The sequence below is a fragment of the Loxodonta africana genome, chromosome 6 (assembly GCF_030014295.1).
Source record: "Loxodonta africana isolate mLoxAfr1 chromosome 6, mLoxAfr1.hap2, whole genome shotgun sequence".
NCBI lineage: Eukaryota > Metazoa > Chordata > Mammalia > Proboscidea > Elephantidae > Loxodonta > Loxodonta africana.
Genome location: NC_087347.1, coordinates 3,036,741 through 3,060,415, shown reverse-complemented (window position 1 = coordinate 3,060,415; position 23,675 = coordinate 3,036,741). Strand labels below are relative to the sequence as shown.

Here is a 23,675-nt window from a genome sequence, read left to right as displayed (position 1 = left end):
ACGACACTAATTGCAGCCCTCTCCCCCCTATTCTGCCAAACTCCCAAATAGCACAGACTGCACCCGTGTGAGCACGGTCTGTGCTTCATGTAAGACAGCAGCTGCCTGCCTGCTCCTCTGTGTGACAAGTGCACTGCTAAGAACAACCTCACCAGGAATGTGTAACTGGTAAACAAGACACAGTCAAAGCCAAGTTACACCCGTGGCCAGTGGGCTCTGAGAAAAAGGACAAGCACCACGTGAGACAATGGTTTCTTTCCTTCCTGTCGCATTAGACACTGCAACACTCAACACTGAATTAAAACACAAGGTAACTGGAATTCTTCGGCACCCCTGGTGTTCTCGCCTCAGCTTGCAGGGTAAGGACCCAGCCTACGTGGACACCAAGTAGCAGCAGGCTGACTCGGGAGACTGTGGCCATGTGGGGCTGTCTACTGAGGCTGACCAGGTTTTGCTAAGACGGACCTAAATAACTGAACGTGATTCCATCTGAGAAGCTAAATGTTCTTAGAACAATTTGGTTATAAAATCTGATAGAACAGAAGGTTAATTTAGAAAACATGAGTACTTTCACTTCAATACAAAATTTTCATGCCTATAAACACATTGATGAAAAATGCAGACAAAATGCAGGTTCCACATCTAGTTCCTGATTCTCAAAGCACTGAATGTTCCAACGTGGAATATTCCAGAATGCAGTTTTATTTTAAACCTTTTCCCCCCTCCCTGTGAGCGCTGCAACCCATTTTTGTGAAATTAGATCCTGTGCTGCTCTAAGGAAACAGGATGTCAGTCTGAAGCGGAGACACTGAGCTGTGCTTCCCTGCCTGCCTCTGCCCAACACTCCTGAAAACATACACCAGAAAATCAGACAAACCTTCTCAGCACTAAAATTACACCCTCACAGTCCACCATGGGGACTCACATGACGCAGGCATAGACACAGGTCTGGGTGAACCATCAGGGTGTCAAGGTTTGCACCATGCTCATACTGACGTGTCTGAGAACAGGCTGGTTTCTCACAAGTGACGCAGACCACACCTTGGACACCGCTGACTGCAGAGGACACCATCAATACCACTGTTGAGGTTTAAAGATATACAGCTTCCTGCTCACTTTTTCTGGCTCTCAGGTTTCTAGGGAGTGTACTTTTCCTACTAAAAGTATCTCCTGTTCTCTAGTGGGGACTTGTGTAATGGTGGAAGGCAAAATTAACATTCATTGAAGCAAAAATGTGAGGTAGTACATCCAGGAAGTGTGACTGGGTAAAAATTTTGTCTTTTTAGCTTTTGTACCCCTAGATAAGCCCTGTAAGCATATTTATGGTGTCCTGTGTGATAATTAGGGAGCCCTGGTGGGCTTGTTTTGTGTGTGTGGGTGTGTGTGTTCATCGTATTTGGAATACCAAAGGTTCCCCAGAGGTAGCCAGATGGAAGGTGCCCTGAAATACATCACGCCACCTGAGACCAGAGGGACACACGGGCACCCAATTATGAGAATCAATAACCCCCAAAGTTTTGTGGTAACCATGTATTTCCACATACTCCTCAAAATCCATATTATCATCCAAAAATTCAAACACACCCCATGACTCAGCATGCTTCTTCCATTAATGAAAACACATGGTATCAAAAAAAAAAAAAAAATCGAAGTAGAAAATAATAGGGTCTTGAAAGGGTTATGTAAAGAGCTTGCTCATTACAGTCAAGACATTAGGAACATCCAAGATAATTAAAGACATTTTTCTTTTCCTCTCCTGCTTGCCTTAATGGGTCTGTGAGGCGCTGAGACCAAAGGATTCAGCAAGACTGGCCCAGTGCCTGGCCGCACTTCCATTTAGTGATTAAAGCAGTTAGTTTCTTACTGAAATGCAAAACTTCAGCCACTTAAATCTGGACTCCAGCTCAAAAACTGCTGGGAAACTTTATTTTCAGTACTTAAGACCTAAAACAGAAAAGAAAGTGTATAGTCTTCTTAAGCCATGTTCTACATCAGAATGGCCTACACGAAATGTTCTCCTCCACGCTGTTCCAGAAGGAAGTCACTGCCATGAGGCTGTGGGCTCTTGAAATGTAGCCAGCACCACTGAGAAGCTGAATTATAAACTGCATTTAATTCTAATTAAATTTAAGTAGTCATGCGGCAAGGAGTGGCCATAATGGGCAGCACAGCTCTCACTTAGCTGAACTGTAACTCTGAACATGATGGCTAGCCTGCAAGAGATTTTCATTTTACTTCTGTCTTCTACATTTCAGCAGAGGTGAATAAAGAATCATGATTTTCTTTCTCATTACTCATGTTTTATTAACAGCTTGACCTTCAGGAAATTGAAGAAAGTAACTGTACTATTGCAGTTTGCATTTTCTCTCATCCACGTTCTCAGCTCTAGTCCCGAGGTCGGCTGATGAAGGCTGCTGCATGAGCCTTCTTTAAGACCTCTTCTAAAACACATTCTTGTCTAAACCTATGGTAATTTTCCTCCTCCTTTTCCTATTTTCACTTTTTTTTCTCATGTAGCAGTTAGATTGCTAAAATGATTCAAATAAAGACTTCAGGAAAACTCCTCAACCATAATTGTCTGAATTAAACCAAACCACGTCAAAGCAAACCACAGGGAAATGGAAAATACACATGTTATATACACACATATGCTGTAGATACAAAATGGAGAGGCATTCACATAGAAACGGCTTTATTTCTTGAAGACTGAAGCAACAGTGTACAAAATCTGCACAACTGGGACGAAAGGAGATTCTTCACTAATAGTTGGTCTTTTGTAGCAAGCAGACCCTTTTTTTTTTTTTTTTTACCAGTGATAATTATGGATCATTCCAAAATAAAGCTAGAAAGTTCCAAACCCTCTTACGTGGAAGTTGTTTCCATCAACTCCACGAGCCATACTACAGAACAGACTGCTTTTTGCTAGGCCGTTTCTCCTACTGTGTGATTTCTGGTTCATTTATTTATTTTAGATTGGAACACTACATGGAGCGCACGAGAGCCAGGCGGACGGGAAGCTCCTTCATAGAGCAGAGCTGCAGAGGAGGGGGTCCCACTCACTTTAGCCAGATCCACGTGTCGCCCACGTCAGCGTTGTACCCAGGCTGGTACTTCCGGCCCTGCAGCTGCAAGAGGGAAAAGTCACAGGTACATACTGTTTAAAATGGTCTGTAACTGTGCAGTTTTAAAGAAGTCAGTTTTTTGCATTTTTAATGCCATCTCTGTCACGTCCTAAATTCTCTAGCATCCTTTCTCACTCTACAAAGGAGCTAGAGTTGTGGGATAGACCCCCAGGAGCAGAGCTGGCAGGACAGACATCCCAACCCCTCTCTCTCCTCCCACTGGCTATGCCCATATAGAAGCCAGAGGGCAGGGAGCCGTGATGCAGCCCCCAGAGTCAGTGCCCACCCCAGGCACAGGCCAGGCCGAATGTGGAGCTGGGGGCAAACCAGAGTATTAGACAGCAACAGACACGTCCCCATCGGTGAAAAGAAGCTCAGCCAGCAAGGTCCGGACAGGTACGCCTGTCCCAGTGGCATGCCCCTCACACAGGAGCTGTGCGAGCAGGCAGTCCACAGACCTGGAAGAAGCTTCTGGAAGCTTCGCTGTCAGGCCAGGGAACCATTCAAGCACAGTATTACCTTGTCGAGTTACAGTGAGTGGGAACAAAATGTTCAGTTCCCTTTCTTAGACTTTCCCATCAAGATGGACAAAGAGGAAGTTTGTACCCACTACAGGCAGGCACAGGAAGGCCTTCCACTGTTTTCCTTTACTATTCTAACCAGCCAAAGATTCAACAGCTACCACACCAAAGTGCCAGCTCTGCCTCTGCTACCACTCACTGCGATAAACGCACACGTAGACAAGTTCGCCCAGATGGTGACGGTGCGCGGCACAAACATGAACCATGAGCAACCTCCCAAGAATGCGAGGGGGCACCGAGGTTGTCCAAGACCCAGGAGTCTCAAACACAAGGCCAGGAGGGCTGTTGATGATGTCTAATGAGGCCCTGGACCCACCCTTTCTGTCTAAAGTAATAAGGACCAATGGACATTCTAGGCATAAATAACACTTGAGTAAAGTCAAAGTTTTATTTACATAAAGTGTAGATTCGCTAATTTAAAATATGCCTTCATCTCTCTAAGCCCAGCTCGCATTCATCAGGGTGCACCTGAGCCTGCCATGGGGCACCTGAGCCCGCCATGGGGCATCTGAGCATTCCACAGTACATCTCAGTAAGCAGAGTTGTGAGTGCTCATCCCAGCAGGGTGGCACCACTGAGTACCCACAATCGGCCCTGTCAGAGTCTTCTGGCAAGTTCTGGGTTTAGTTACTCATCACTGACATGTTCTTAACCGTGCTGGTGCATACGTAAATGGAAAAGTTATTCAACTAAATATGCCAGTAGCAGACCATACACCTACTTTAAAAAAGAGTAGAAAAGCACTCTAATCTTGTCCAAGTTTGAGCGTCTGCTGAATGTATACAATGCGGCCAAACCAAGAACCCTTCAGGAATGAAAGAAGAGCAACTGACGGAGAGAGTAAAACCCTTTCAACGTCCATTTCTTTAAATTCTGCTCTGAATATATAACCTGAGGATAACTTTAAGCTTACTGAATGATCACTCACTTCAGGTACACTGGTCACCCTGAGTTGGAATCAACTCGACGGCAATGGGTTTGGTACAAACTTAACACCTGAGGGAGGCTGCTTCTTCACCTTTTCCATTTTACAATGAAAATGAAAGCAAGTTACTCAATAAGGGCCAACTACCAAACACGCAGCAAATGACAAAGATGTCTTTCCAGCACTGCCCGGTGACCGGCTTGTCTCCCACCTGACATCCCATTGGGCCTCCTCCAGGGTTTCTATCACTAGGGTCACAGGGCCTTTGCTGAGACCTGGGAAGGAACTCACCAGTGTGCTGACCCATGCTGGGGGCTGACCCCCACACCTCAGGGCTGCGGAGTACAGCTGCTCCCTGAGGGTCATGGGTCCTGGGCAGCTCTCCTGGGGGAGGCGCAGAGGGGCCCACGTGCAGGCTCATGCCTGCACTGCCCTTCTCGGGACGGAGGTGGCACACACTCGCAGCCCAGGCCATGACCAACAGAGCAAGAGGTGACGTGCCACCCTTGGGAGGCTCTGTAAGAAACCCAACAAGGGCTGCCTCAGACGGGGTGTGGTGGCTGAGGGGCAGGGAAGGGCTTCTGTCCCTTTGAGTTTCACTGCACTGGCAGGCCTTTCCTTAGAAAGGGAGAAGCAGGTAGGTCACTCACCCAAGGTCACGTGGCCAGTCCCTTCCCGGACCCAGACCGTGAACTCCATCGCTGGCCCGGTCTGCCTTCCCAACAGAGTCCTCCGGCCCCTGGGTGCACCCCAGCCTGCGGAACCAACCCCCAAATGCTAGGGTTCTACATTGTGAAGAACACTTTGTTATTTACAAAAGACTAAGGTGCTTAGGATAAAGTCCTAGAAAAGGAACTGCTTGCTCAAGGGAAAAAACGAACAATAAGCAAAGAGAGACGCTGACCTGGCAATCAGAGCCGCTTTAACTGGCGAGTGCAGGGGACTAGGTCAGACTGTGAAGCTGCTGTGCATACACGTGGGGACAGCCAGCTTCACTTTCTCTTTCTCCTCACCAACTTCTATTCCACAAGGCCAGGCCTCTTATTGCCTAGTGCAGGGGTTAGCAAACCAGGGCCCACAGGGCAAGCCGGCCGCTGCCCGCTTCTGCACACAGGCTTCACTGGGACAGAGTCCCGCCATCTGCTTACGGTCTGCTCTGGCTACTGCCTGCCAAAGGACAGAGGCTTCAAAGCCAAGAATCTTCACTCCATGGCCCCTGACTGGGAGAGTCTGCTGAGCCCGGGTGCAGTGAGCAGGTGACCATTGGCACTGAGGGCAGTCTCACTATTCGCTGTGAGTCCTTTCCTCAGCAAATGCTCATGAAGCATCTAGGTGCCAGGTGCTTCTCTGAGGGTGCAATGGCTGTGACGGAGTGACCGGAAGTTGAGGACAGGTTCCCAGAATGGTCTCACTGATTGTGACCATGGCTCTGCGTGCCGCTCTAAGCATGCCCTGAATTTAGGGTAAGAGCCCCCCACAGTGGGACAGGCCAGGATGGTGTCTACTTGTTCTTCCACGTGCCCTCAGGAGCCCCAAGGATCACACGAGGCATCCCTGCAGCCCACTTACCTACCAGCTGACAGGCTCTACACTGGTGCCTGGAGGGCCTGCTGCAGGAAAAGAAGGCGTGCTCACCCCTCCCCAGGAAGAAACTGAGTGTCTTGCACACAGGAAGCCTTGTGCACAGCTGCCTTGAGAAGTACAGACAAAAAGCAGCCCATCCCCTCTAACCTTATGAAGTATAAAGTACATGTAAAATAAGGAGAATGTTCTCCATCGAAACAGAGTCCTGAAAGGGGTGGAGGAGTGGAATGTGGAGAGATCCCACTGAGCCAGTAAACAGAGTTCAGAGGCAGATAGAGCAGGGGAGCCACTGGGTAGGGGGGTACTTGGGGAGGAGGGAAAAAGAGGGAGGGGAGGAGGAAGGATGGAGGGGGAAAGGAGGAGGGGAGGTAAAGAGAGGAATGAGGGAGTAGGGCAGAGGGGAAGATGGAGGGACAGAGGGAGGTGGAAGGAGGGAAAGGTGAGGAGGGAGAGACGGCAGGTGAAGGGAGGAAAAAGGACAGAGGGAGAAGGAGGGAGGGAGAAGGGAGGAGGGAAGAGGAAGGAGAGGGGGGAGGAAGAGGAAGGTGGAAGGACAGAGGGGGTGGGATGGGGAGGAGGGGGGAGGAAGAAAGAGGAGGAAGGAGAGAGGAAAAGGAGGAGGGAGGAAGAAGGAGAAAGGAGAAGGACAGAGGAAGGGAGAGGGAGGGAGAAGGGAAGAGGAGGGAGGAGGAAGGAGTGAGGAGGAGGAGGGAGGAAGGAGGAGGGACGGAGCAAATGCTGGGACACAGTGTGCGACATACCCTGCACCCCTACGACCATGAAGGAGTTCTGCAGGGATTGCAGTTGTTGTTGTTAGGTGCCATCAAGTTGGCTCCAACTCATAGCAACCCTATATACAACAGAACAAAACACTGCCCGGTCCTGTGCCATCCTCACACTCTTCGTTACGTCTGAGCCCATTGTTGCAGCCACTGTGCCAATCCATCTCTCATCCAGGGTCTTCCTCTTTTTCACTAACCCTATAAACCCTATACTTTACTAAATATGATGTCCTTCTCCAGGGACAGGTCCCTCCTGATAACATGCAACATGTCCAAAGTACGTGAGGTGATGTCTTGTCATCCTTGCTTCTAAGGAGAACTCTGGCTGCATTTCTTCCAAAACTGACTTGTTTGTTCTTCTGGCAGTCCATGGTACATTCAATATTCTCTGCCAACACTATAATTCAAAGGTGTCAATTCTACTTCCATCTTCCTTATTCATTGTCCAGCTGTCTCATGCATACAAGGCAATTGAAAACACCATGGCTTGGGTCAGGCGCACCTAATTCCTTAAAGTGACATCTTTGCTTTTGAACACTTTAAAGAGATCCTATTGCAGCAGATTTGCCCAATGCAATGCGTCATTTGATTTCCTGACTGCTACTTCCATGGGCGTTGATCCTGGATCCAAGTCAAATGAAATCCTTGACAATACCAATTGTTTCTCCGTTTATTATGATGTTGCTTATTGGTCCAGTTGTGAGGATTTTTGTTTTCTTTATGTTGAGGTGTAATCCTTACTAAAGGCTTTCATCTTTGATCTTCATCAGCACGTGCTTCAAGTCCTTTTCACTTTCAGCAAGCAAGGTTGTGTCACCTGCATATCCAAGGTTGTTAACGAGTCTTCCTCCGATCCTGATGCCCCGTTCTTCGGCATATAGTCCAGCTTCTAGGATTATTTGTTCAGTGTACAGATTGAATAGGTATGGTGAAAGGATACAACCCTGACGCACACCTTTCCTGACTTTAAACCAATCAGTATCCCCTTGTTCTGTCCGAACAACTGCCTCTTGATCTATGTACACGTCCCTCATGAGCACAATTAAGTGTTCTGGAATTCCCATTCTTCCCAATATTATCTATAATTTGTTATGATCCACACAGTCAAATGCCTTTGCATAGTCAATAAGACACAGGTAAACATCCTTCTGGTATTCTCTGTTTTCAGTCAGTGTCCATCTGACATCAGCAATGATATCCCTGGTTCCACGTCCTCTTCTGAATCTGGCTTGAATTTCTGGCAGTTCTCTTTTCATCTACTGCTGTAACGGCTTTTGAATGATCTTCAGCAAAACTTAATTGTGTGTGATATTAATGATATTGTTCAATTATTTTCCCATTCTCCTGTATCACCTTTCTTTGGAATGGGCACAAATATGGATCTCTTCTACTCAGTTGGTAGCTATCTTCCAAATTTCTTGACATAGACGAATGAGTACCTCCAGCACTGCATCCCTTTGTTTAAAGATCTCATTTGGTATTCCGTCACTTCCTGCAGCCTTTTTTTTTTTTTTTTAACCAATTCTTTCAGTGCAGCTTGGACTTTTTCCTTCAATACCACCGGTTCTTGATCATATGCTACCTCCTGAAAGGCTGAACATCAACCATTCTTTTTGATACAGTCACTCTGTATATTCCACCTGCATCTGGAGAGAATCTCAATTATAATTTGATGCACTGAAATCCAGACAAGTTGTGGGAAGACATCAAGGACATCATACATGAACAAAGCAAAAGGTCATTTAAAAGGCAAGAAAGAAAGAAAAGACCAAAATGGATGTCGGAAGAGACTCTGAAACTTGTTCTTAAACATTGAGTAGCTAAGGTAAATGGTAGAAATGATTGAGGAGGTCTAATTCCAACTCCTGTTTTCTGTTATTATACATAAATGCTAACGGACACTGCGTAGAATTTTTCATTAATTTTAAAGAACACTGTAGAAAATGTTTATTGAAGCCAGTTTTCTGATATGGGGCCCTGATGGTATAGTAGTTAAGCACTTGACTGCTAAACTAAAAATGGTTGATTTGAACCCACCAGCCGCTCCAAGGGAGAAAGACCTGGCAGTCTGCTTCCGTAAAGATCGCAGCCTTGGAAACCCTATGGGGCAGTTCTACTCTGTCCTGGAGGGCCGCTATGAGTCGGAATTGACTCGACAGCAGTGGGTTTTCTTTGATATACGATTTCCCTAAATTTTCATCAGTTAAGTAAGCATGTATCAAGTGCAACAAAATTTAAATCAGTTTTCAAAAAAAATCTTTTCATTTTTTTGAAGCCAATTTTCAAAAAAAAATCTCTTTATTTTAAAAACAAGTGCCTTATATTCTTAACATATAAACACCGCAGCCTGTTACATATATACAGCCATATTAAGGCGTCCTATTTGTTGCCTCAAGTATCAGATTATCACACAGCTTAAATGTCTTCATTCTTAATCCCCCTCAACTCCTATTAGTTTGACTCCTAGAAAAGCTCCTACTGCAAGCGTTTATCTAAATGCCTGAAAAGTGTGTGCTTCTAAAAATTCTAAAACCAATCATAGTAACTCAGCACCCAGTGAAGAAGGGCAGCTCGGTTTTCAGCTTGCGTGGAAGGCTCGGCCTTTCAGTTTATGCCAGGAGGTACGCAGAAGGCACAAGCAAATCAAAGCTGACCTCTTAGCTAAACTCTCTCCTCAATGGGCGGTATGCTGGCAGCTTTCCACATGAGGAAATACAAGCCCCCGGAGACATGTAGGTGCAGTGCTGCCTTTCGGTAATAAACTTCGCATGGAGCCCAGAGGCACAGGGATGGGACAAGTCCTCCCTTCTTACCCAGCCCTAACCAGCAGAGAGGATACTCAGGACTCTGCACCTTCCAACTCAAGTAAACATCTTCTAAACTGAAAACCTGTATTTTAAAGTAATAAAGGAAACCAAATTCAGCTCTAAGACTTGAATGTCAAAATGAAATTGATTCAAGTAATCACCCCTGTGTCTTTCCACAACACGTCTGGACAAACTGGCCCTTGTGCTTTCCTTTACTGCAAGCACGTCTCTCTATTAAAGTGATTTTCAGAAAGCGGAGAGCAGGCAGTGTTATCGTATGAAAGTCACTAAATGTCTTGAGCTTAAAGAGTGCTAAAGGAGATCCGGTTCTGAAGAGGAAAACAACTGGAGACAGGAGGGAAATGAGAACAGCAGGGAGAGGAACAGGGGCACCGTTGTCCTGGCAACTGCCTGGGTGCCACCGACTCAGGAGGGAGCACAATATCTTAATAGCATCTGGCCTCCTTAAATTGAAAAAAGACAGTAAAGTGGAAACCAATTTACACTTCTTTGCCCTGAGGAGGACTGCAGAGAAGTAAACAGTGACTTTATAAAGTGTTTAGAGAATGACTTCAGAAAACCGCAGCGTGTCGCACACACGTTTTCACAAACGTTTACAAGGTCAATTTCAGTTACAGGATGGGGGGGCATGGAAGGCGTGCACCACGTACCGTTCAGACCCCAGGGGATGCACATCCCCTAGACAGGCTCCTACCAGCCAGGCGCCCCAGCTGTACATCCCTAGACAGGCTCCTACCAGCCATGACCCCAGCTGTACATCCCCTAGACAGGCTCCTACCAGCCATGACCCCAGCTGTACATCCCCTAGACAGGCTCCTACCAGCCATGACCCCAGCTGTACATCCCCTAGACAGGCTCCTACCAGCCATGACCCCAGCTGTACATCCCCTAGACAGGCTCCTACCAGCCATGACCCCAGCTGTACATCCCCTAGACAGGCTCCTACCAGCCAGGCGCCCCAGCTGTACATCCCCTAGACAGACTCCTACCAGCCATGACCCCAGCTGTACATCCCTAGACAGACTCCTACCAGCCAGGCGCCCCAGCTGTACATCCCTAGACAGACTCCTACCAGCCATGACCCCAGCTGTACATCCCCTAGACAGGCTCCTACCAGCCATGACCCCAGCTGTACATCCCCTAGACAGGCTCCTACCAGCCATGACCCCAGCTGTACATCCCCTAGACAGGCTCCTACCAGCCATGACCCCAGCTGTACATCCCCTAGACAGGCTCCTACCAGCCAGGCGCCCCAGCTGTACATCCCCTAGACAGACTCCTACCAGCCATGACCCCAGCTGTACATCCCTAGACAGACTCCTACCAGCCAGGCGCCCCAGCTGTACATCCCTAGACAGACTCCTACCAGCCATGCGCCTCAGCTGTACATCCCCTAGACAGGCTCCTACCAGCCATGACCCCAGCTGTACATCCCCTAGACAGGCTCCTACCAGCCATGACCCCAGCTGTACATCCCCTAGACAGGCTCCTACCAGCCATGACCCCAGCTGTACATCCCCTAGACAGGCTCCTACCAGCCAGGCGCCCCAGCTGTACATCCCCTAGACAGACTCCTACCAGCCATGACCCCAGCTGTACATCCCTAGACAGACTCCTACCAGCCAGGCGCCCCAGCTGTACATCCCTAGACAGACTCCTACCAGCCATGCGCCTCAGCTGTACATCCCCTAGACAGGCTCCTACCAGCCATGACCCCAGCTGTACATCCCCTAGACAGGCTCCTACCAGCCATGACCCCAGCTGTACATCCCCTAGACAGGCTCCTACCAGCCATGACCCCAGCTGTACATCCCCTAGACAGGCTCCTACCAGCCATGACCCCAGCTGTACATCCCCTAGACAGGCTCCTACCAGCCATGACCCCAGCTGTACATCCCCTAGACAAGCTCCTACCAGCCATGACCCCAGCTGTACATCCCCTAGACAGGCTCCTACCAGCCAGGCGCCCCAGCTGTACATCCCCTAGACAGACTCCTACCAGCCATGACCCCAGCTGTACATCCCTAGACAGACTCCTACCAGCCAGGCGCCCCAGCTGTACATCCCTAGACAGACTCCTACCAGCCATGCGCCTCAGCTGTACATCCCCTAGACAGGCTCCTACCAGCCATGACCCCAGCTGTACATCCCCTAGACAGGCTCCTACCAGCCATGACCCCAGCTGTACATCCCCTAGACAGGCTCCTACCAGCCAGGCGCCCCAGCTGTACATCCCCTAGACAGACTCCTACCAGCCATGACCCCAGCTGTACATCCCTAGACAGGCTCCTACCAGCCATGACCCCAGCTGTACATCCCCTAGACAGGCTCCTACCAGCCATGACCCCAGCTGTACATCCCCTAGACAGACTCCTACCAGCCAGGCGCCCCAGCTGTACATCCCTAGACAGACTCCTACCAGCCATGACCCCAGCTGTACATCCCCTAGACAGGCTCCTACCAGCCATGACCCCAGCTGTACATCCCCTAGACAGGCTCCTACCAGCCATGACCCCAGCTGTACATCCCCTAGACAGGCTCCTACCAGCCAGGCGCCCCAGCTGTACATCCCCTAGACAGACTCCTACCAGCCATGACCCCAGCTGTACATCCCTAGACAGACTCCTACCAGCCAGGCGCCCCAGCTGTACATCCCTAGACAGACTCCTACCAGCCAGGCGCCCCAGCTGTACATCCCTAGACAGACTCCTACCAGCCATGACCCCAGCTGTACATCCCCTAGACAGGCTCCTACCAGCCATGACCCCAGCTGTACATCCCCTAGACAGGCTCCTACCAGCCATGACCCCAGCTGTACATCCCCTAGACAGGCTCCTACCAGCCATGACCCCAGCTGTACATCCCCTAGACAGGCTCCTACCAGCCATGACCCCAGCTGTACATCCCCTAGACAGGCTCCTACCAGCCAGGCGCCCCAGCTGTACATCCCCTAGACAGACTCCTACCAGCCATGACCCCAGCTGTACATCCCTAGACAGACTCCTACCAGCCAGGCGCCCCAGCTGTACATCCCTAGACAGACTCCTACCAGCCATGCGCCTCAGCTGTACATCCCCTAGACAGGCTCCTACCAGCCATGACCCCAGCTGTACATCCCCTAGACAGGCTCCTACCAGCCATGACCCCAGCTGTACATCCCCTAGACAGGCTCCTACCAGCCATGACCCCAGCTGTACATCCCCTAGACAGGCTCCTACCAGCCAGGCGCCCCAGCTGTACATCCCCTAGACAGACTCCTACCAGCCATGACCCCAGCTGTACATCCCTAGACAGACTCCTACCAGCCAGGCGCCCCAGCTGTACATCCCTAGACAGACTCCTACCAGCCATGCGCCTCAGCTGTACATCCCCTAGACAGGCTCCTACCAGCCATGACCCCAGCTGTACATCCCTAGACAGACTCCTACCAGCCAGGCGCCCCAGCTGTACATCCCTAGACAGACTCCTACCAGCCATGCGCCTCAGCTGTACATCCCCTAGACAGACTCCTACCAGCCATGACCCCAGCTGTACATCCCTAGACAGACTCCTACCAGCCATGCGCCTCAGCTGTACATCCCCTAGACAGGCTCCTACCAGCCATGACCCCAGCTGTACATCCCTAGACAGACTCCTACCAGCCATGACCCCAGCTGTACATCCCTAGACAGACTCCTACCAGCCATGCGCCTCAGCTGTACATCCCCTAGACAGGCTCCTACCAGCCATGACCCCAGCTGTACATCCCTAGACAGACTCCTACCAGCCATGACCCCAGCTGTACATCCCTAGACAGACTCCTACCAGCCAGGCGCCCCAGCTGTACATCCCTAGACAGGCTCCTACCAGCCATGACCCCAGCTGTACATCCCTAGACAGACTCCTACCAGCCATGCGCCTCAGCTGTACATCCCCTAGACAGGCTCCTACCAGCCATGACCCCAGCTGTACATCCCTAGACAGACTCCTACCAGCCATGACCCCAGCTGTACATCCCTAGACAGACTCCTACCAGCCATGCGCCTCAGCTGTACATCCCTAGACAGACTCCTACCAGCCATGCGCCTCAGCTGTACATCCCCTAGACAGGCTCCTACCAGCCATGACCCCAGCTGTACATCCCTAGACAGACTCCTACCAGCCATGACCCCAGCTGTACATCCCTAGACAGACTCCTACCAGCCATGCGCCTCAGCTGTACATCCCCTAGACAGGCTCCTACCAGCCATGACCCCAGCTGTACATCCCTAGACAGACTCCTACCAGCCATGACCCCAGCTGTACATCCCTAGACAGACTCCTACCAGCCAGGCGCCCCAGCTGTACATCCCTAGACAGGCTCCTACCAGCCATGACCCCAGCTGTACATCCCTAGACAGACTCCTACCAGCCATGCGCCTCAGCTGTACATCCCCTAGACAGGCTCCTACCAGCCAGGCGCCCCAGCTGTACATCCCCTAGACAGACTCCTACCAGCCATGCGCCTCAGCTGTACATCCCCTAGACAGGCTCCTACCAGCCATGACCCCAGCTGTACATCCCCTAGACAGGCTCCTACCAGCCATGACCCCAGCTGTACATCCCCTAGACAGGCTCCTACCAGCCAGGCGCCCCAGGTGTACATCCCCTAGACAGACTCCTACCAGCCATGACCCCAGCTGTACATCCCTAGACAGACTCCTACCAGCCAGGCGCCCCAGCTGTACATCCCTAGACAGACTCCTACCAGCCATGCGCCTCAGCTGTACATCCCCTAGACAGGCTCCTACCAGCCATGACCCCAGCTGTACATCCCTAGACAGACTCCTACCAGCCAGGCGCCCCAGCTGTACATCCCTAGACAGACTCCTACCAGCCATGCGCCTCAGCTGTACATCCCCTAGACAGACTCCTACCAGCCATGACCCCAGCTGTACATCCCTAGACAGACTCCTACCAGCCATGCGCCTCAGCTGTACATCCCCTAGACAGGCTCCTACCAGCCATGACCCCAGCTGTACATCCCTAGACAGACTCCTACCAGCCATGACCCCAGCTGTACATCCCTAGACAGACTCCTACCAGCCATGCGCCTCAGCTGTACATCCCCTAGACAGGCTCCTACCAGCCATGACCCCAGCTGTACATCCCTAGACAGACTCCTACCAGCCATGACCCCAGCTGTACATCCCTAGACAGACTCCTACCAGCCAGGCGCCCCAGCTGTACATCCCTAGACAGGCTCCTACCAGCCATGACCCCAGCTGTACATCCCTAGACAGACTCCTACCAGCCATGCGCCTCAGCTGTACATCCCCTAGACAGGCTCCTACCAGCCATGACCCCAGCTGTACATCCCTAGACAGACTCCTACCAGCCATGACCCCAGCTGTACATCCCTAGACAGACTCCTACCAGCCATGCGCCTCAGCTGTACATCCCTAGACAGACTCCTACCAGCCATGCGCCTCAGCTGTACATCCCCTAGACAGGCTCCTACCAGCCATGACCCCAGCTGTACATCCCTAGACAGACTCCTACCAGCCATGACCCCAGCTGTACATCCCTAGACAGACTCCTACCAGCCATGCGCCTCAGCTGTACATCCCCTAGACAGGCTCCTACCAGCCAGGCGCCCCAGCTGTACATCCCTAGACAGGCTCCTACCAGCCAGGCGCCCCAGCTGTACATCCCTAGACAGGCTCCTACCAGCCATGACCCCAGCTGTACATCCCTAGACAGGCTCCTACCAGCCATGACCCCAGCTGTACATCCCTAGACAGACTCCTACCAGCCATGCGCCTCAGCTGTACATCCCCTAGACAGGCTCCTACCAGCCATGACCCCAGCTGTACATCCCTAGACAGACTCCTACCAGCCATGCGCCTCAGCTGTACATCCCCTAGACAGGCTCCTACCAGCCATGACCCCAGCTGTACATCCCTAGACAGACTCCTACCAGCCATGACCCCAGCTGTACATCCCTAGACAGACTCCTACCAGCCATGCGCCTCAGCTGTACATCCCCTAGACAGGCTCCTACCAGCCATGACCCCAGCTGTACATCCCTAGACAGGCTCCTACCAGCCATGACCCCAGCTGTACATCCCTAGACAGAATCCTACCAGCCATGACCCCAGCTGTACATCCCCTAGACAGGCTCCTACCAGCCAGGCGCCCCAGCTGTACATCCCTAGACAGGCTCCTACCAGCCATGACCCCAGCTGTACATCCCCTAGACAGGCTCCTACCAGCCATGACCCCAGCTGTACATCCCCTAGACAGGCTCCTACCAGCCAGGCGCCCCAGCTGTACATCCCCTAGACAGACTCCTACCAGCCATGACCCCAGCTGTACATCCCTAGACAGACTCCTACCAGCCAGGCGCCCCAGCTGTACATCCCTAGACAGACTCCTACCAGCCATGCGCCTCAGCTGTACATCCCCTAGACAGGCTCCTACCAGCCATGACCCCAGCTGTACATCCCTAGACAGACTCCTACCAGCCAGGCGCCCCAGCTGTACATCCCTAGACAGACTCCTACCAGCCATGCGCCTCAGCTGTACATCCCCTAGACAGACTCCTACCAGCCATGACCCCAGCTGTACATCCCTAGACAGACTCCTACCAGCCATGCGCCTCAGCTGTACATCCCCTAGACAGGCTCCTACCAGCCATGACCCCAGCTGTACATCCCTAGACAGACTCCTACCAGCCATGACCCCAGCTGTACATCCCTAGACAGACTCCTACCAGCCATGCGCCTCAGCTGTACATCCCCTAGACAGGCTCCTACCAGCCATGACCCCAGCTGTACATCCCTAGACAGACTCCTACCAGCCATGACCCCAGCTGTACATCCCTAGACAGACTCCTACCAGCCAGGCGCCCCAGCTGTACATCCCTAGACAGGCTCCTACCAGCCATGACCCCAGCTGTACATCCCTAGACAGACTCCTACCAGCCATGCGCCTCAGCTGTACATCCCCTAGACAGGCTCCTACCAGCCATGACCCCAGCTGTACATCCCTAGACAGACTCCTACCAGCCATGACCCCAGCTGTACATCCCTAGACAGACTCCTACCAGCCATGCGCCTCAGCTGTACATCCCTAGACAGACTCCTACCAGCCATGCGCCTCAGCTGTACATCCCCTAGACAGGCTCCTACCAGCCATGACCCCAGCTGTACATCCCTAGACAGACTCCTACCAGCCATGACCCCAGCTGTACATCCCTAGACAGACTCCTACCAGCCAGGCGCCCCAGCTGTACATCCCTAGACAGGCTCCTACCAGCCATGACCCCAGCTGTACATCCCTAGACAGACTCCTACCAGCCATGCGCCTCAGCTGTACATCCCCTAGACAGGCTCCTACCAGCCATGACCCCAGCTGTACATCCCTAGACAGACTCCTACCAGCCATGACCCCAGCTGTACATCCCTAGACAGACTCCTACCAGCCATGCGCCTCAGCTGTACATCCCTAGACAGACTCCTACCAGCCATGCGCCTCAGCTGTACATCCCCTAGACAGGCTCCTACCAGCCATGACCCCAGCTGTACATCCCTAGACAGACTCCTACCAGCCATGACCCCAGCTGTACATCCCTAGACAGACTCCTACCAGCCATGCGCCTCAGCTGTACATCCCCTAGACAGGCTCCTACCAGCCAGGCGCCCCAGCTGTACATCCCTAGACAGGCTCCTACCAGCCAGGCGCCCCAGCTGTACATCCCTAGACAGGCTCCTACCAGCCATGACCCCAGCTGTACATCCCTAGACAGGCTCCTACCAGCCATGACCCCAGCTGTACATCCCTAGACAGACTCCTACCAGCCATGCGCCTCAGCTGTACATCCCCTAGACAGGCTCCTACCAGCCATGACCCCAGCTGTACATCCCTAGACAGACTCCTACCAGCCATGCGCCTCAGCTGTACATCCCCTAGACAGGCTCCTACCAGCCATGACCCCAGCTGTACATCCCTAGACAGACTCCTACCAGCCATGACCCCAGCTGTACATCCCTAGACAGACTCCTACCAGCCATGACCCCAGCTGTACATCCCTAGACAGACTCCTACCAGCCATGCGCCTCAGCTGTACATCCCTAGACAGGCTCCTACCAGCCATGACCCCAGCTGTACATCCCTAGACAGACTCCTACCAGCCATGCGCCTCAGCTGTACATCCCCTAGACAGGCTCCTACCAGCCATGACCCCAGCTGTACATCCCTAGACAGACTCCTACCAGCCATGACCCCAGCTGTACATCCCTAGACAGACTCCTACCAGCCATGACCCCAGCTGTACATCCCTAGACAGACTCCTACCAGCCATGCGCCTCAGCTGTACATCCCTAGACAGACTCCTACCAGCCATGCGCCTCAGCTGTACATCCCCTAGACAGGCTCCTACCAGCCATGACCCCAGCTGTACATCCCTAGACAGACTCCTACCAGCCATGACCCCAGCTGTACATCCCTAGACAGACTCCTACCAGCCATGCGCCTCAGCTGTACATCCCCTAGACAGGCTCCTACCAGCCAGGCGCCCCAGCTGTACATCCCTAGACAGGCTCCTACCAGCCAGGCGCCCCAGCTGTACATCCCTAGACAGGCTCCTACCAGCCATGACCCCAGCTGTACATCCCTAGACAGGCTCCTACCAGCCATGCGCCTCAGCTGTACATCCCCTAGACAGGCTCCTACCAGCCAGGCGCCCCAGCTGTACATCCCTAGACAGGCTCCTACCAGCCAGGCGCCCCAGCTGTACATCCCTAGACAGGCTCCTACCAGCCATGCGCCTCAGCTGTACACCCCCTAGACAGGCTCCTACCAGCCATGCGCCTCAGCTGTACATCCCTAGACAGGCTCCTACCAGCCAGGCGCCCCAGCTGTACATCCCTAGACAGACTCCTACCAGCCAGGCGCCCCAGCTGTACATCCCTAGACAGGCTCCTACCAGCCATGACCCCAGCTGTACATCCCTAGACAGACTCCTACCAGCCATGACCCCAGCTGTACATCCCTAGACAGGCTCCTACCAGCCAGGCGCCCCAGCTGTACATCCCTAGACAGGCTCCTACCAGCCAGGCGCCCCAGCTGTACATCCCTAGACAGACTCCTACCAGCCATGCGCCTCAGCTGTACATCCCCTAGACAGGCTCCTACCAGCCATGACCCCAGCTGTACATCCCTAGACAGGCTCCTACCAGCCAGGCGCCCCAGCTGTACATCCCCTAGACAGGCTCCTACCAGCCAGGCGCCCCAGCTGTACATCCCTAGACAGACTCCTACCAGCCATGCGCCTCAGCTGTACATCCCCTAGACAGACTCCTACCAGCCATGACCCCAGCTGTACATCCCTAGACAGGCTCCTACCAGCCAGGCGCCCCAGCTGTACATCCCTAGACAGACTCCTACCAGCCATGCGCCTCAGCTGTACATCCCCTAGACAGGCTCCTACCAGCCATGACCCCAGCTGTACATCCCTAGACAGGCTCCTACCAGCCAGGCGCCCCAGCTGTACATCCCTAGACAGACTCCTACCAGCCATGCGCCTCAGCTGTACATCCCCTAGACAGGCTCCTACCAGCCAGGCGCCCCAGCTGTACATCCCTAGACAGACTCCTACCAGCCATGCGCCTCAGCTGTACATCCCTAGACAGACTCCTACCAGCCATGCGCCCCAGCTGTACATCCCTAGACAGACTCCTACCAGCCATGCGCCTCAGCTGTACATCCCTAGACAGACTCCTACCAGCCATGCGCCTCAGCTGTACATCCCCTAGACAGGCTCCTACCAGCCAGGCGCCCCAGCTGTACATCCCTAGACAGGCTCCTACCAGCCAGGCGCCCCAGCTGTACATCCCTAGACAGGCTCCTACCAGCCAGGCGCCCCAGCTGTACATCCCTAGACAGACTCCTACCAGCCATGCGCCTCAGCTGTACATCCCCTAGACAGGCTCCTACCAGCCAGGCGCCCCAGCTGTACATCCCCTAGACAGGCTCCTACCAGCCATGACCCCAGCTGTACATCCCTAGACAGGCTCCTACCAGCCAGGCGCCCCAGCTGTACATCCCTAGACAGACTCCTACCAGCCATGCGCCTCAGCTGTACATCCCCTAGACAGGCTCCTACCAGCCAGGCGCCCCAGCTGTACATCCCCTAGACAGGCTCCTACCAGCCATGACCCCAGCTGTACATCCCTAGACAGGCTCCTACCAGCCAGGCGCCCCAGCTGTACATCCCTAGACAGACTCCTACCAGCCATGCGCCTCAGCTGTACATCCCCTAGACAGGCTCCTACCAGCCAGGCGCCCCAGCTGTACATCCCCTAGACAGGCTCCTACCAGCCATGACCCCAGCTGTACATCCCTAGACAGGCTCCTACCAGCCAGGCGCCCCAGCTGTACATCCCTAGACAGACTTCTACCAGCCATGCGCCTCAGCTGTACATCCCCTAGACAGGCTCCTACCAGCCATGACCCCAGCTGTACACCCCCTAGACAGGCTCCTACCAGCCAGGTGCCCCAGCTGTACATCGCCTAGACAGGCTCCTACCAGCCAGGTGCCCCAGCTGTACATCGCCTAGACAGGCTCCTACCAGCCACGTGCCCCAGCTGTACATCCCCTAGGCAGGCTCCTACCAGCCAGGCACCCCAGCGGCACATCTCCTAGACAGGCTCCTACCAGCCATGTGCCCCAGCTGTATATCCCCTAGACAGGGTCCTACCAGCCATGCGCCCCAGCCGCACATCCCCTAGACAGGCTCCTTCCAGCCAGGCACCCCAAGTGCACAATCCCTAGACAGGCTACTCCTACCAGCCAGGCACCTCGTCTGTGCCCCGTGGGTAGGGATTTGATGGACCTTCCACCCTCGGGCTCCGTTCACTGGGTGGATGCCCACTGAGCACACAGATACAGAGCTCCAGTCCAGCTTCTCAGCAGAATGGATGCAGGGAGAGCCAGCACCAAAACAGGCTGCCAGATCGTACAGAGAAGCAGAGGCTTTCTGCCTCCAGGAAATGGCAGCCCAGATATCCTGAAAAGCCTCTTGCTATAAAGCCTCAAGAATGCTTAGGTGCACTGCTGAACCCTGCAAGAAATCACAGAGGTCAGATATGAAGAACAGGCTGACGCAGGCGGCCCAGAGTGCTGCATGGAGGCAGGGACAAACCTGGTGCCCTTGCAGGAGGCCCAAGACACCTCTACAAAGCAGGCTTCATGGAGGAGAGATAAGCCTGGTGTCTGTGCAGGGGGCCTATGACCGAGACACCTCTACAGAACAGATCTTGTGGAGGAGGGACAAGCCTGGTGTCCATGCAGCAGCTTGTGGCTGAGACACCTCTACAGAGTGGACCTTGTGGAGGAGGGACAAGGCTGGTGTCCATGCAGGGGCCTGTGACTGAGACACCTCTACAGAGCAGACCTTGTGTAGTTAGGGGACAAGCCTCATGCCCATGTAGGGAGGGGGCTGTAACCAAGACACCTCCACAGAGCAGGCCTTATGGAGTCAGGGGACAAACCTCGTGCCCATGCAGGGGGCCTGTGACTGAGACACTGCTACAGGGTGACCCTCATGGAAGCAGGGACAAGCTTGGTACCTCTGCAGGGGCTGCGACCGAGATGTCTCTACAAAGCGGATCTCATGGAGGTGGGGACATCTTCATGCCCATGCAGAGGACTGTGACCGAGACACGTCTACAGAGCAGACTCCTGAGGGTCACCCTCTGAGGGTTCATCGCCACAAGCCATCCTCACTCAAGTTTTGGGGTTCAAATTCACACTGGCAGCAGGGTCTCGAGAGCACAGCCACAAAGGCAGCTGAAAGCCACTCGTGTCCCTCAGGAGCCTGAGGGACCTGGCAGCAGCAGCGTCCTGGGGTGGGGGCCCAGAATCAGGGACCCAGTGAAATGGAAGTTCAGATGGACATCAAGCTTCTCCAACAGGAGTGCGCCCCAACGACTACTTCATTTCACTGGTACCTACTTATCTGGAAGCAGCCTTTGCTGCTGAGCTGACATTCAGGTTTAACTTGGCCTCTAGCTCACCTGGCACCCTCGCTAGATGGAGAGCATTCCAGAGAGCACATGCCCACTTAGCATGCAGCATCTCCAAAACACAGAAGGAGACAAACCGCTGTGGCTGAGAATTAGAAGAAGCAGTGAATGACCGCGTCAGACAGCCCTCCAAATCGAGTGTACCGATACGGAACGTGAAATGACCACGCTTAAAGTGTTTAAAGAAATAGAAGGAATTGAAAATATAAGCGAGGAATAAGACCCTATCAAAAGATTCAGAAAACACTGGCATAAATAAAAATAAATTCAAATCTAGACCCATCCTGGCTAAGCTGCAAAGCACCAAACACAGAAAGATCCTGAAAGAGAAGAGGCTGTAACACTTCATTTAAAAACAAAGGGCCAAGCACGATTCTTTTTTCAAAGAATTAGAGTGCTACGGAGTAATTTCTAACCACAAAGCATCAACGAGTTCAAGGTCCACCATAAAACATGTACATTAGGATGCATTACAATCCGCGCAACACTACCCCTCCCGCCACCAACCGACTCCGGAAACCTTTCTCATGAAATGATGAGACATGCTGCAGTGATTTTATTGCACTCCGTGTTATCAACTGGGACTATATAAACTTCTCATTCTGCAGGTAAAATCTGACTCAAACACACAACGCCCACATTCTTTTAAAGAAAGCCTAAAAAGAGAGAAACTGCCTCCCATGCGGTCAGCTCCTAAGGATGTTACCATAGGAAGCACGAAGCACCCCCACTTGTCCTGGAAATAACCGGCCAGAGGACACGGCGCCCCAACACAGAGCGAGCCTTCCTCTCTTGGAATGTCCCCAAACGGCTCGCTTGCCCTGTGGTACACCACGGACGGCCAACTGCAGCTCAAGGCCAACCACAACATCTCTCCTCTTCCAAACCCCTGCTTCACAGGGCGCTCGCCAGAGGACCCTTGCCTCAGTTGTCGTTAGGTGCCGGTCGGCTGGCTCGGACTCACAGCGACCTTGCAGATAACACAATGACATGTCCCCCAGTCCTGCATCATCTTCATGGTCCCTGCTATGTCTGACTGCAGTGCTTTGGCCACGGTGCTGATCGGCCTGCCTCAGTAGTTCCTCTTCGCACTCCAGAGGACACACTCGCCCTTTAACACCTTGAGCCTGCTGCAACAGCAGACGGCTTCCCTCACCACAAGTTTAGGAAGAAAGAACCTTTGTTCATTGTCTAGTCTCTGACAAATGCTGACTGTCATTTCCTTTGGTCACTCACTCATCTTTTGTAATACACACAGACCAAAACCTGAACCCTTTTCTAAAAAGTTTTGTTCTTTCCAGGTCGTCTTTATTTACTATTTCTTATAATTACAGCATGCAGTTCCAGAAAACCGTAATTCAAATTTAGTTTGGTTAGCAATTCAAAACCATCCTGTCGAAGTAATTTTCACTAAACCTCAGGGCCTCAACCCGAGCCATCCGAGAACGACGTCAGCCGTCAGGGCTCTCTGTGCAGCCTCGGAGGATTCGAGGGTTTCGGGCCTCTCCTCCAGTCCATGCTGTTATCTGTCAATTGCGGGGACACAACACCTTCTGTCCGGCCAGGCCCCTGACTCCTGGTCCTACCCACTCTCCAGGTTTCTAAGTCACACCTCCCATCTCCCGCTGAACCAGGGAAGAATGAGAAGGAAAGAACACAACCTTTAAAACAAATTAGGGCAAACTATGCCGTCATGAAAAGGGGCCTATAGGACATCCCTAGTGTTTGATTTTCATGTTGAGCTGTTTCCAAGGGATAGAAAACCGTGGGAAAAATAGGCTTTTAGTAAGGTGGTTTTTTTTTTT

The 23,675-nt window shown here is 52.7% G+C and overlaps 1 protein-coding gene across 1 annotated transcript in view; it reads right to left on the bottom strand.

Annotated features, from left to right (window-relative positions):
- Positions 1-2,485: 2,485 nt before the first annotated feature.
- The window catches only part of NDUFA10 (NADH:ubiquinone oxidoreductase subunit A10), a 62,554-nt gene continuing 41,364 nt past the window's right edge, over positions 2,486-23,675 (bottom strand). Inside the window, exon 10 of the mRNA XM_064286419.1 lies at positions 2,486-3,125. Coding sequence (XP_064142489.1) covers positions 3,057-3,125 — 69 coding nt within the window. The 3' untranslated portion in view covers positions 2,486-3,056. The remainder of the gene's footprint in view (positions 3,126-23,675) is intronic.